Below are 13441 nucleotides of genomic sequence, written 5' to 3'. Positions count from 1 at the left end.
TTGACTGGCGACCAGTCCAGGGTGTACCCTGCCTCTCGCCCGTAGTCAGCTGGGATAGGCTCCAGCTCCCCCGCGACCCTGACGGATAAGCGGTATAGAAAATGGATGGATGGATGGACTAAAAACTTCACAGACAGGGAAAAAACACATGAGCAAGTTCCATTCACTGAAGAAGGCCATGGTATATGGCTGCTCAAGTATATATACATATACTTAAGTGACATTTTATTTTTCATTTTGCATTTTCAGTTCCATACACATGTTTCACCCTTGTTCTATATGTTTAAATTCCCCTAGCTCTGTTTTAATTAGCTGTCTTCTCATCCACAGGACCAGGGTGTGTGTGTATGTGTGTGGGTGTGTGTTTGTTGTCTGGTTCCCATGTGTGTGATATTAGTATGCCAGGCAGGGGGACAGACAGCTAGTTCCAATATCTTGTTGTTTGGCATTGATTCAATGTCAGCTAATTGTCACTGTGTGCATGTACTTATATGTGTGTGTTTGTGTGTGTGTGTGTGTACATGAGTGTGTAAGTGCATGCATTCGGGTCTTAATATCCTCATAAGGATAAAAACATTAAAGCTTCAGAACAGAGACATTTAATCAGTCCTCACTTTGAACAGAAAATGGAAGTAAGTCATCGCAATGTGTGTGTGTGTTTATTTCTCTAAATCAATCAGTGAGTGTGCGTGTGAGTGATTAAACAAGTGCTTCATAGTCCCTGTGGGAGTCTAAAATGAAGTTCTCAGACATTTTCTCAACCGTGTGTGTGTGTGTGTGTGTGTGTGTGTGCCAAAAATGTCTTTTGTACTGTCCCCTGTAGAGTGCCGCTAACAATATATCAGTTATATAAGCACCGGCAGGTTTATAGGAATTATCATCACAGTTGGACACTTGGATGTTTCTTGGCAGAATCTACCTGTTGCTGAATGGACTGAATTTATTTTTTCTCTCTGTCTCAGCTTTTGATACAGAAGCACAGTTTGGCAGTTAAATATATTTAATGATTGTAAATACAGGCGTAGCACAGGCCACAGAAACCTGATTTTGTACTGTTACAAAATGAGCAACAAAAAAGCAAAATGATGATTTATGATTAACATATATATACACTATTATTAGAAAATAATTAATGTTGCTCAATCCAAATTTTCTTTTTTTTAAAGTTAATGGTTGTCCATTTAATTGGGAATTAGATTATTGAGTAAAATTGCTTCAGATGCATTATTATTGTCATTATGATTATTATTTCCTTACCCCAAATAATTTTAAAAAATTCCAAATGTCATTGTCTAAACATGAGCAGAAACATTACAGAAGATCATTGAGGACCAGACCCAACTTCTTTTTGCTCAGTTCTGTATAGTCGCACTTTTCCTCCATCTTAATGTCACTTGGGTTATTTATTTGCACTTCAGTTCATGTCTGAAGACACCTGACTTTTTATGACATTATTAAGTGACATTTCCAGACAATCAATAATTAGTTGTCGGTTGGAATTTAAAGTGCAACATCACATTTAAAAGTCTGGCAACCATCTGGGGTTTGAGGTTTGATGAAATAAATTATTGCCACTCTCCGTCTGTCTTTCCAGATGTCTTTCTGCCCTTTAATTTTCTCTCACTCTGTCTTTCTGTGTGTTTAACTCTCTAATAACGAAAATAGCTGCTGGTGTGCCGCACATCGCACTGTAATAATGGGGCATGGAAAGGCTTCATTTACAGATACGGTCAGTTTGAAAAAAAAAATGCAGATTTTAAAGCCGATAAACATCGTAGGAAATGCATGCACGCACATACGGAACAGTGGAGTGAAAGATAAATCACAGGTGATAAGACGCAGTTGCTTCAATCATAAACCGCTTAAATGCACCGTCATCATAATTCATCAACATACACAATTCTCCCACACATCACTCAAATCCCTTTACTTCCAGGCTGACAGCCTCCATGTATGACAGGGGAATACAGATAAAGATAACACCACCTAACACACAATATAAATGCATAGTACGTAAGACGCAGACATAGACCACAAGAACAAAATACTGTTACACACATACAATTATCAGGACCCCTAACACTGCTAGAAACCATTTTCTTCTTCCTCGCAGAGGGGAAACATTTGACAGTTGTGTGCCAGAGTGTGTGTGTATGTGTGTGTGTGTGTGTGTGTGTGTATGAGTGTGTGTGTGTGTGAGTGAGAGAGAGAGAGAGAGAGTGAAATACAGAGGCACAAGCACTGAGAAAGAGGGGAAAGAGAAGTGCAGACAGAGAAGCTATTGATAAAAGGAGTAACAGTAACGCTCCCACTGAACGAGGAGAATGTTAACACTTGCTTCTCTATCCATCTATCTATCTAAAACAGGAGGGACCCAACGGCCACGAAATCCCCACCAACGCAGACCTGCTGACACACAGCATCAACCCCCTGTCATACTGTCAGAATCTCCGTAGTCACCGAGACAACTGGTACTGTGTGTGTGTGTGTGTGTGTGTGTGTGTGTGTGTGCGTGACTCCACAAAATCATGTTATACTATGAGCATGGGATTTCCTCTCTACATGCCTCCCAGATGAAATTTCACCCCATCTCTCTCTGTCTGTCTCAGTCTCTCTCTGCTCATTTTGTAGACAGCAACACGGGCTGTGCAGTTAGTTGCCAATTCTACTAAATCACATTTTTAACTGATTCTGCCTCAGATGTGATCCTCCATTGCTGTCTACACTTGGATAAACTACATGAAACCCAGTTTATGAGATCTGACATTTATTTAAAACTTTGATTTATTTTGATGAACACATTTGCACAGCATGGAGGCCCAAAACATGAGAATGCCTTCACTGTTCCCCAGATGTAATACTGTCCAAGTTGGCCACTGCACACGCTTTCTCTCTCTCTCTCTCTCACACACACACACACACACACACACACACACACAGTAACTCACTGTTAATGCACGCAGACGAGCTCTAATTCTGTTTCACACTCTCTCACTATCTCAAACACGCACGCAAAAAAGGACGCGTGCACGCTATTCTGAGTGGCGAGCGCGCGCCCACATAAGCATATATACGTAACTCTCTCTCTGTCACCAACACACACACTTACACACACACACACACATAAACACAATCCACATCAGCGAAACAGAACGAATTAACCACCTTTCTTTTCCCCTCACTCTCGCCTCCGCGCTCACCCGCAAACATAGCAACCTGCGACTATTCTGATCCTCTCCGACACACGCACACACACACACACGTACACGCATGCAAGTGCGCGGACAGACACACAAACACAGAGACAACATCGAAAACCTCCAAAACTCACCCCTGGACGAGGAGAAATCCCCGAAGAGGAGCCCCAGCAGGAGGAGAAGCGGGAGGTCGCGTCTCAGCCTGCCCGTTTTCTTTACATTCAGCCTCCTCCTCATCAGCAGCATCTCCGGCGCTCCCAAATCCGTCATTTTGCTGTTAAGTAAATCCAAGCTGGCTTAATTTTAAAGCCTTCTCCCCACCTTGCCGCTCTGCTTGGCTGAAAGAAGCGGAGGGGGGTAAAAAAGAGGACGGCCGCCCTCCTCCCCCTGTTTCTTTCGTTTTTATACAAAAAAATAATTACACCCGAAGATCAATCACGAATATCCCACACACACATGTCCATGCTAACATTTGGACAGGATAACCGCTGACGGGTTGACGGTCTGAGATCGGGCAACGCGCTGCTGGTGTGAGCTGTCATAGCAGAGACCGGAGGACAGGAGGAAAGAGACAGAGAGATGAGGAGATTCAGTGGAGGAGAGGAGAGAGGTGGTCGGTAGGTCCGCACAGCACGGCGAGCGAGCGACGACTGAGAGAGAGAGGGAGGGAGGGAGAGAGAGGGTGAGAGAGGGAGGGAGAGACAGACGCAAAGAGACTGTCGGGGAGGTAAAGAGAGACGAAAAGTGGATGCAAGATAGCGGAGGAGAGGAGGGAGGGCAGAAGAGTGAGTGAAGACAGAGGAAAGGGGGAGAATGAAGAAGAAGAGGTGAGAGGAGAGAAGGGTGAGAAAACAGTGGGTGTCAGGGGAGTACAAGCGAGGGAAAGATACCAAAGAAGTGAGATGGAGGGGAAAGGGTGGGTGAAAGACAGGTGGGTTTAAGAAAGACAGACAAAGAGGAAGGGAGGATAGTAGACGAATGAAAGGAAAAGGAGGGATGAAAGACAGAGGAAAGTAGAGAGGAGAAAAGAACGTAAGGGGGAGAGGTGGGGAAAGAAGAGATGGATGAAATGAAAGAAGCAAGAACAAAGAGAGCACTTTCAGCAAAAGGAGAAAAAGAGAAGAAGGGGGAGAATGATGACAGAAGAGTGAGAGAGGAGGAGGCAGCGGATGATTTCCACAAAGAGATGGAATGGGAGGGGAGGATAAAATAGAGATGGCAGGAGACTTAAGTCAGGGATAAGTTAGGGAAGGAGCAATGGGATGGAAAGATGAAGAAAGAAAGATGCGAGAGAGAAGCATGTAGAGGAGGAATGAAAGGAAATGTGGGGCTAAGGAAGAGAACAAGGAAAGAGGGATGAGAAGAGAGAAAAAGGAGGAAAGAGAATTTTAGTGAGGTGGGGGGTGGAAATGGGTAGAGGAAGACAGAAATGAGAAGAGAGGAAGGGAAGAAAAGAGGACTGAAGAGAAAGAAGGAAACAGATGGGACTGAATTCAGCAAAGAGAGGACAAAAAGGGAGGGTGAAAGGAGGGATGGAATGAGAGATGAAGATCAAAGGCAGATTTCAGGGAGGAGGGATGGGGTGAAAAAGAGGTGGAATGAGCAAGAGGGAAGAAAGGATCAACTTCATAAGAGAAGGAAAGTGAAGAGGAAAAAGCGAGCAGCTGTGTGAATGAGAAAGACAAAAGGCAGGAAAGAAGAAAAACAGGAAACGGGGAAGGAAGAGTGAAGTGAGAGTGAAGAGAGGAAGGTATGGAGTCAGAAGTGATGGACAGAGGAAGAGGAGATAAATGGATAAAAGGGAGAAAGGTGGGAGGAAAATAAAATGAAGGACAGAGGAGGGAAATGTTGATGAAAAAGGGGGAGAAGCAAAATGCAGAGGGGACAAGTAGAAGACAAAAGAAAAGCAGAAGATGGGAAACAGACATGCATTAGTAGAGAGGAAGAAGAGAGGAAAAAGAAGAGAAAGTGAAGTAGAACAATAAGAAAGAGGGAGGAAAGAGCTGCATGGGAGAGTAAGGGAGGTAATGCTGCTGGTCCAAGTCAGTGCCAAACACACACACACACACACACACACACACACACACTGATAGAGATGAGAAAATCAGAGTGGTGTTTATGGCACTGAGACTGATTGGCACTAGGTAGAATGTGATTTGTGTGTGTGTGTGTGTGTGTGTGTGTGTGTGTGTGTTCAACATCATGTGACCTTCTCAAATCACAGAGTCTGGAAGTGTGCTTGAAAGTATATTGTATCATTTGTGCACCCCAAACGGAGCCACGAGCCAGTTATTGATCCCCAGTCCCTGGTGGCATGTGCAGAGGATCACACTAACAAGATTACAACGCTACAGACACGAGGTGGAGACTTAGCCCACTGAGCCACCGAGACGCCCAACAGCAGCAGCAACATTTAGAACCAAATGCAAATTACACTTGTCACTCCAAATTTGGCCCATTACAGTATTTCACAGCAGGTGTCACCCACTATACTTTCACACAGTGAAATGAAAAGCCAGTGAGTGGGTGCCCAAAGTGTAGACTCTGAAAGCTGACACTGCTTTTGTGACATCATCCAGAGGGATTTTTCTGACTTTAGATGAGGATTTACCACTTGTTGCCATCTTGGCAGTTACTTGAGCCAATCAAGCAAACATCCTGATAAATGTACATTATCTTTCTTTTAGTCTTTATTTACTTTTTACTGTACAATCATCATCACACAAGCAACATAAAAAAATCCCTGTAGAAAACAGAATTTTGTATTTAAGCACTGTTGTAATGAAACAGGGATTTTTTTTAAATGGTAGTCTCTAGTGGCCAGTGGTGGTACTGCATCTTAAGGGAATTCTCAGCCCGAGATGCTCGGCCCAGGTGGATATCAACCTGTTAACCTTTAAATTAATCTGCTGAGGTTTTTCCAGACAAATCTGTATTTATTGTATTTGTATGGGATTAATCAGAATACAGGCATGCTGCTAGCTGCTGACTTTCAACTAATCCTCATTTTGCCTCAGACCCCCGAACAGCCCCTTGGGTCCTTCAACCACATTACAGGATTTGCTGTATAGGCTACAGCAGCTTGATTTCGCTTTAAATAGTTTCCATAATAGATTTGTTGCTAATCTCCCACCATGTTAATCCACACTGATTTGGTTCCATTTGGCAACCTCCTTCCTTCTTGTACAGATAGCTGACCATTTCAACTTTTATATCACAGCCTGTGTAAGCGTGTGTGTGCCAGTGTGTGTGCGAATGCCACATGGGTTTATACAGTACGTATGTGCTTAGGTGCTCCATGTGTTCGTATGAGTCTGTCGTGTGTGTTTCAGAGAGTGGCTCTGTGTGTGGGGGTTGAGCCATTTCACAGCATTACTGTGAGTCATCCATCATGCTGGTAGGTCTCTGTGCATTGGGCTAGTTTAGTCATTTTATATATATTTATAAAAACATTTTTACATCTCAGGCTTTGAGTCTTCGTAGCAGCATAAGCTCCTAGAAAGACTGTTGTTTTCACCGTAGACGAGAGGGTCGTTTGACACAACAAACATCTTGATGGGAAGGCAAGAGGCGAAAAGACTGGATGGACGGATGGACAGACAGACAGGCAGAGATAGATAGATAGATAGATAGATAGATAGATAGATAGATAGATAGATAGATAGATAGATAGATAGATAGAACATTAGTGATCCAAACAGTCTGTAAGCCAGCCACATACTGAGAGAGAGAGTGAGGGAGAGAACATCGATTCAGCACCATGGACAGCTTCTACAGCTCAGTGTGGTCAGGGTGCCATCTACTGGTCAAATGCAGACTGCAGGAGAAAGATGCCTAAAGAGAGGAGGGGGAAAAGAAAGGCAGAAAGCAGGAGTGTGGCAGTATAAAATAAAGTTTACGTCATGCACATTGTCAATCATGAACCTGTGCAGAATAAATCAGACTAAAATATGATTAACCATTATTTCACCTGTGGAGTTGCTGATGTGCATCCTGTTTTTGTCTAAAACTGCAAGAATAAATATGAATGTGGCAGCCTTCAAGATTATTATTGAGACATTCTGCCATCTAAAAATGAAGCTCTGCCAAGACAAATTTGGCAGAGTGTATTACCTGTGATCTCTGAGGTTTTACTGGACCAGCAATAGTCACTTATCCCCATTCCCATCAACAGCAGAAATCACAAGCACAACAAACGCAGCCTGGGTTTATAGTGCAGCTCACGGCTGGACTCTGATGTGTGTCCTACTCTGAAGAAAACCTCTCAAGAAGTGTAAAGGAGCAGTTTCACTGAGTGAAAGGTATTATACCCCTGAGGATGGTCTTTGCTGTAACTATATGTTCACAACAGCAATACAGTCAGGCATGAGATGTAGCCAAGATAAGTTCTGCTATAATATCACATGGCAAAAAAACAAATCGAAGATCTAACTTTACATCTGTACCGCTGTGGACGTTCAGCAAAATATAAAGTGAGTAACCAAGGAAACCATAAACATTTCCTGTAGATGCATATATACAGAGAGAACTAATGAAATCACCCAGGGTCTTGTGTTTTGTACTTAACTGTGGATGGAAAAAAAAGAGTGCTCTCATTCACCGTCTACTTCAAGGACCTTCTAACCATACGGCAGAGTGTGTGTGTGTGTGTGTGTGTGTGGGTGCGTACACTGACAGTGCATACACTGGTTTAAATTGCAAACCAGTGTATGCACTGACATGTTTTAAATATTGTGCAGTGCAGATATATTTGTTTGTTTTGTTTTGTTTCTGACCTCATTATGCAAAAACTGAAAGTACATGCAGGCCTGAAATGTATTCTTCTTTAATGGTTCTTATGAGAGGAAAAAAAAAAAAGATTGGTTGCTTTGATAATGGTGTTTGCAACTTTTTCAAATGAGGTGTGCATCTTTTTGAAAAGAAAACATTCTTGCACCTAGAGATTACATAAAGCAGTACTTAGATTAGATGTTAAAAGTAGCACATTTATTCAACCCCTGACAGAAGGTATAACATAAAAACATAAAGAGGTATAACGGTATTATTGAAGATAACAGGTCCACACTCTCAATTGAAAGCTTTGCAAGACTGACTGAAAAAGTAATAATTTTACAAAGTAATATACAGAAAATATTTTAACATTTAAGTTGCAGGTGATCAAATTGATTCTCTATGTGGTAACTACTGAGTTAAATGCACATTGAGAATATGTCACCTGCATTTACCTTGAGATCATTACCTGTTATTAGCTATATAACACCATAAAGAAACAACAGGCAAGTGGCTCGTTCAGGTAATGGCACCATAAGTCCTTAATTACCGCCTGTAATTTAAGGGGTTAGCAATGATCGGTCAGTAAGCACAAGCAATGTTTTTTCCAACAATCATTTCCTGTCTCTGTTCCCAAAGGCGCAGAGGCAGGTCTTATCACTGGAGATTCGTTTTCTTCTCTTCTTCTCCCCTTGAGCTCAGAACACCGAGATTTAAAAGTCAAACTATTTCAACTTATAGCAAATAGCACTTTGCTTTACATGAGTCAACAGGAGTTGCAGTCAGCACTTGGCCCAACATCTGTTTAGAGCTACTGGAGGTGTCACAGGGTAACTGACTGAGGATGAGTCAGTAAAACCAAAAGGTTGATTCAATTTTTTTTCTTTTGAGTTTAGTGTCCTCCACATTAGAGTGAAATGACAAAATCAAAGCATAATGTTTTAACAATTCAGATGTTTTCTCAGTGAAAAATAACGTTGTTAACTTCATTCAAAATTTAGTGTGAGTACAGTAATACAGAGTAATAGTATTGCAGACACATATGACTCATCATCACTTCACATCACCCAAATTAATTTCTATTTTGGCAAAAAGTTAACTCTCTTACTACAAGTATGCAAAACACTATTTTAAATATCTTTGTGCAACAGAGTTTTCTGATTCTGTCTTCATCACACTCTGAGAAAAGCTCAACAAGACACGTATCAGTTATTTACAGTCCAGATACGTACTAAGTAATGGTACGGATACAAGGTAACATCTACTGCAAAATGCTTTCATCCTCAGATTGACTACCTGTTCTTGATCATTCAATTCATTCATCTGGGCTGTTAAATGTAGAAAAAGGAAAAAGAAAAGAAAAAAATATATATATAAAAACCCCAAAGATATCCAGTATAGGATGAAACTCTATACAAACTTGATGTGTTGTTGGTCATTGTTGCTTTTTCAGTATATTTATATATATACTTACTTAATATGCATATATCGTTCTTGCTTTTCACTGCATGTAATCTTTCCTGTAAAGTGACTGACCTCGATTCTAATGTCATGTTGGCCTTCATAGCACATAATGATGTTTGTCATGGCCTCTTCATGTACTCTGCCTCCTGAAAACCTTTGAGTGTAGCTGGGGAGTCACAATGTCTTTTAAAAGGCAAGCTGTGTCAGAGGGTTCAGCTGTAAAGCCTTGGTGCTGATAATGGTGCTTAAATGACAAAAGCACAATTATAGGATGTTGCTTGGGTACAACATTCAAAAACCTTTTCTTGTTGTGTTTGAATCCCTATGAGAAGAAGCAGACTACAGTATACTTTAATGAGGGAGGAGCAATGGAGGACAGTCTTAATTGACTCAACTTGTGTCCCCATAGGTCAAAAAAACCCAGCACATTTTAATGAGAACAGGTCTTGAGGTGAGCTAGTATATTTATTCAACTTGACAGGAAAAGTTTTAAGATGTCTCATTCGTATTAGAACAGAATGTTGAACTACTTTTCTGTGCTGGAGCATACCCAAGTTGTCTTCCAGTGTCTGAAGGTGAATTGTGTGCTCTATGGTGTGTGTGTGTTTGGTGTGTGTTTGTGTCTCTCACTGCGAGCTAATAGAACACACCTGTTCTTTTACGGAAGCTCAAAGTCAAACATGACAGAAGAGGGGAGAAAATTTAAAAGACAGGGAGGCAACGAGACAAAAAAAAAAAAACAGACAAAATGATTCAGGAAAATGAAAAGACAAGAGACATAATTTGAGACAACAAAATAGGTTGTTAGAGTACGACGTGAGAGGAAACGTAAAGGTGAGTTCGGACAAAAGATGAGCAAGACAAGCGAAGATTAGAGCAGAGGAAAAAGAAAAGTGGCAGTAGAATTGGGGAAGAAATCAAAACGAAAAGAAAAGAAGACAACAGGGAGGAGAAATGGAGTGTGGAGCAGATATGAGAAGAATTTTAGGAGAACTGAAAAGAAGTCCTTGGTGATTCAACAAAAGTTCTCAACAAAAACATCTGGCCTCCTGATTAAAACTTAAACTCTCTGTCTCTTTTACTTTCTCTTCTCTTCTCCAGCAATAAAATGAGCCCATAGTGACTTATCAACCTTGGAGACTCCTGCTGATTTTAAATAGGACATAAACTCTTTAATTACTACACCAGGTTTGAACTCCTAGTGCATATTTGGCACTCCCTGTTGAGTCACTGTTGCCTGAAAGGTTTTGTACTATCAGGGATTATTGGTTGAAGGCTCTAATTTTTAATGTCTTACCTGAAAATGATGGCTAGTCATGATATTTAAATGCATTTTGAGCTGGTAAATAAATCAAAACTGTGATATCATCATAGTAAAATCCTACTTGTATTATGAATTAAAATCAGCATTTTGCAATGTTAGGTAGAAGTGAAAACCAAGGAAACCTCACGTCATTCTGACTTCAGAGTTCATGCATTATTCCAGAATGCTTGCCTTCACTGCCATTTTGACAGTCATTCCATTTAAAGAGCATTATTTTGCTGGTACACAATCAGTAGAGGCTTTGCAGCCATTTGCTGTACTTTTGTAGTTCTTTTCACCAAGTAGATACATAGATATCAGAAAGCTGTCAGAAAGTCTGATTGATAAGACATGATGCCTTAAAAAGGGAAATAAGAAAGGCAGACAAGAGAGAGTGAAAAATAATGACGAAGGAAGCATTGAGAGATGGCGAATGAGAAGAAAGGAAAGGAGGTTGGAGAAGGTGAAGTATAATGGCTCAGATAAGGCCGTGATTATGAAATAGGTCAGAGAAGGAGGAGCGCAAAACAAGAAGGCTTAGAACAGAGTATATTAAAAAGGAAGAGGAGGAGAGGAATAAATGTTAAATGTGAAAACATGTAAAAATTCCTCCCAAAGCTAGAAACCAAAAAGCCAACAGTTTCTAGATGACAGTAAAAGACAATCCCAGGAACTTTTCTCCATTGATAATGAATGGGAAACTTTATATATGCCATTGAAACATCCAGAGAGTTGTTTGAGGGGCACATTTTCTGGTTCTGAGCCATTTGCACCAACACCAGGGAGAAAATGGAAAATAGGTGTAGAAGGGCAGGAGTGAAGAACTCAGAATTAGGAAGCCACTGAGTGACTGTGGGAGGGAGTGAAGTGAAAAGGGAGTGAGGGTGGAGAGAGAGTAAACAGATTGGGAGGAGGTAGTGATGATAATGATGAAAGCTGTGTGAGCATGAGGGCTGGTTAGAGGGAGAGAAGTACTGTAAAGAGGAAAAGAGGAAAGGGATGCAGGGGAGGTTGGGTGTGGTAATGATGATGCTAAGGGATGATGAGATGTGCTTAAATGAGAAATTATTTGCAAGACGTGGAGGGAAGGAGACACAGCAATGAGCTCTTTCTGTGAAGATAGGTTTAAGCGAGGAGGAGGAGAGTAGACAAGTACTCAACAAAAGAAAAGAGGACACTGGAGGAATGGTAGGAGGGTTTTGGAGGAGGGGGACCGAGCGAAGGAAGAGAAGCTGGTAGACGAGGTGTATGAGTACACACAACGTGCTATTGACTGAAGGCTTTCCCTGTTAATTGCATATTCCCTATGATTGCACTGTGAATTGCTGTGCAGAATGAGAATTACTTTCTCTCACTCTTTTCTTTCAGACAGAAACAGGTGCAAGTAAGACATGAAGGGGAAACAAAAAATAGAGAGACAGGTAGAGACAAAAAGGTAAAAAAATAGATGTATGTTTTAACAAAGGAGATAACTTGTCCCCTAAAAATATGTTTATATAGCAGCAAGCAGTATAGTAGTATTCAAAACCATTTTTAAGGCAACCCAACTGCTGTCCAGATTAGACTCATTGGCAGCGTTTCTTTCAATTCCAGGAAAAGTGGCATTCCTATACCATAGAGAAGCATGGATGGATGGATTGGATGTTGCAGTCTGCACGTTGTTTTTCACTGGTTGTTAAATTTAGGCTACCAAAACACACAGTTAATGCTGGGGGGAAATCATGGTCTTGGTTAAATAATGAAAAAGACAGCACAGGACTGTACAAGGTAAAATGCAATGACCTTTTCAATATTTAACCAGAGCCACTTTTTTTGACCTTTGAGTGTTTTGAGTTACCTAACCATGACCACATATTTTAATCATGCTTTGGTTACCCCAAGTATTATACGAAAACAAATTAAATACGCTAAATATAAACATTTGAGGTCACCGTCGAAAGGTTTGCAAATATGTGTGCCTTTTCTTGTTGTGTTGAAAAACACGAAATCCATCCATCCATTTTCTATAACGCTTATCCGTCAGGGTCACGGGGAAGCTGGAGCCTATCCCAGTTGACTATGGGCGAAAGGTGGGGTACACCCTGGACTGGTCGCCAGTCAATCGCAGGGCCAAATACGAAATCTGGAAGCATTAATAAATTGTACAAAGGTAATTTTTTTGGGATGCAGAGTTATGTGACAGTAACAATGTGTCTAACTAAGCTAAGCTAAAAATATCCATGATGTTAACGTACTGATGCAAAGCAGATATAATCTAAACCACGATCACCATCTTAGTTTAGCATCTCAACATGCAAACATTTTCTTACAAACACAAATATTAGCTAAGACTAGGAATAGTCCTGTGTGAAGTTATTTAGTCATATTTATATCGTTCTGACAGGAGCGTGAAAGTGCTTAATGACAACCAATCCAACTGTTTTTGAGACATTTCACTTAAAACAACAAGCATCATGGTGGCACTACAGGAAACGTCAGGGTCTCATTAACGTTGTTAAGATGCATTTTCTGGAGAACATGAACATCTATAACAAATGTTGTGACTGAGTGAATCCAATCCAAACCATCGAACAGTTTTTAAAAACTATTGGCTCTCACCCATAGTTTACCGGATCAAAAACAAAACAACCATCAGCATACAAATGGGTGCATGCAAACCAGATCAAACGCTGTAAGTCATTCTCACTCATAGAAGAAGTAAGCCTCC

At 41.0% G+C, this 13441-nt stretch overlaps 1 protein-coding gene across 1 annotated transcript in view; it reads right to left on the bottom strand.

Moving 5' to 3' along the window:
- Window positions 1-3467, bottom strand: part of LOC124064464 (CUB and sushi domain-containing protein 1-like) — a 358243-nt gene extending 354776 nt beyond the window's left edge. The window contains exon 1 of the mRNA XM_046398956.1: window positions 3332-3467. Coding sequence (XP_046254912.1) covers window positions 3332-3467 — 136 coding nt within the window. The remainder of the gene's footprint in view (window positions 1-3331) is intronic.
- Window positions 3468-13441: the final 9974 nt, after the last annotated feature.

Source organism: Scatophagus argus, chromosome 1 (genome assembly GCF_020382885.2).
Source record: "Scatophagus argus isolate fScaArg1 chromosome 1, fScaArg1.pri, whole genome shotgun sequence".
NCBI classification, from domain to species: Eukaryota; Metazoa; Chordata; class Actinopteri; family Scatophagidae; genus Scatophagus; species Scatophagus argus.
The sequence above is the reverse complement of the archived record's forward strand: the minus strand, read 5'-3'. Positions and strand labels throughout refer to the sequence as shown.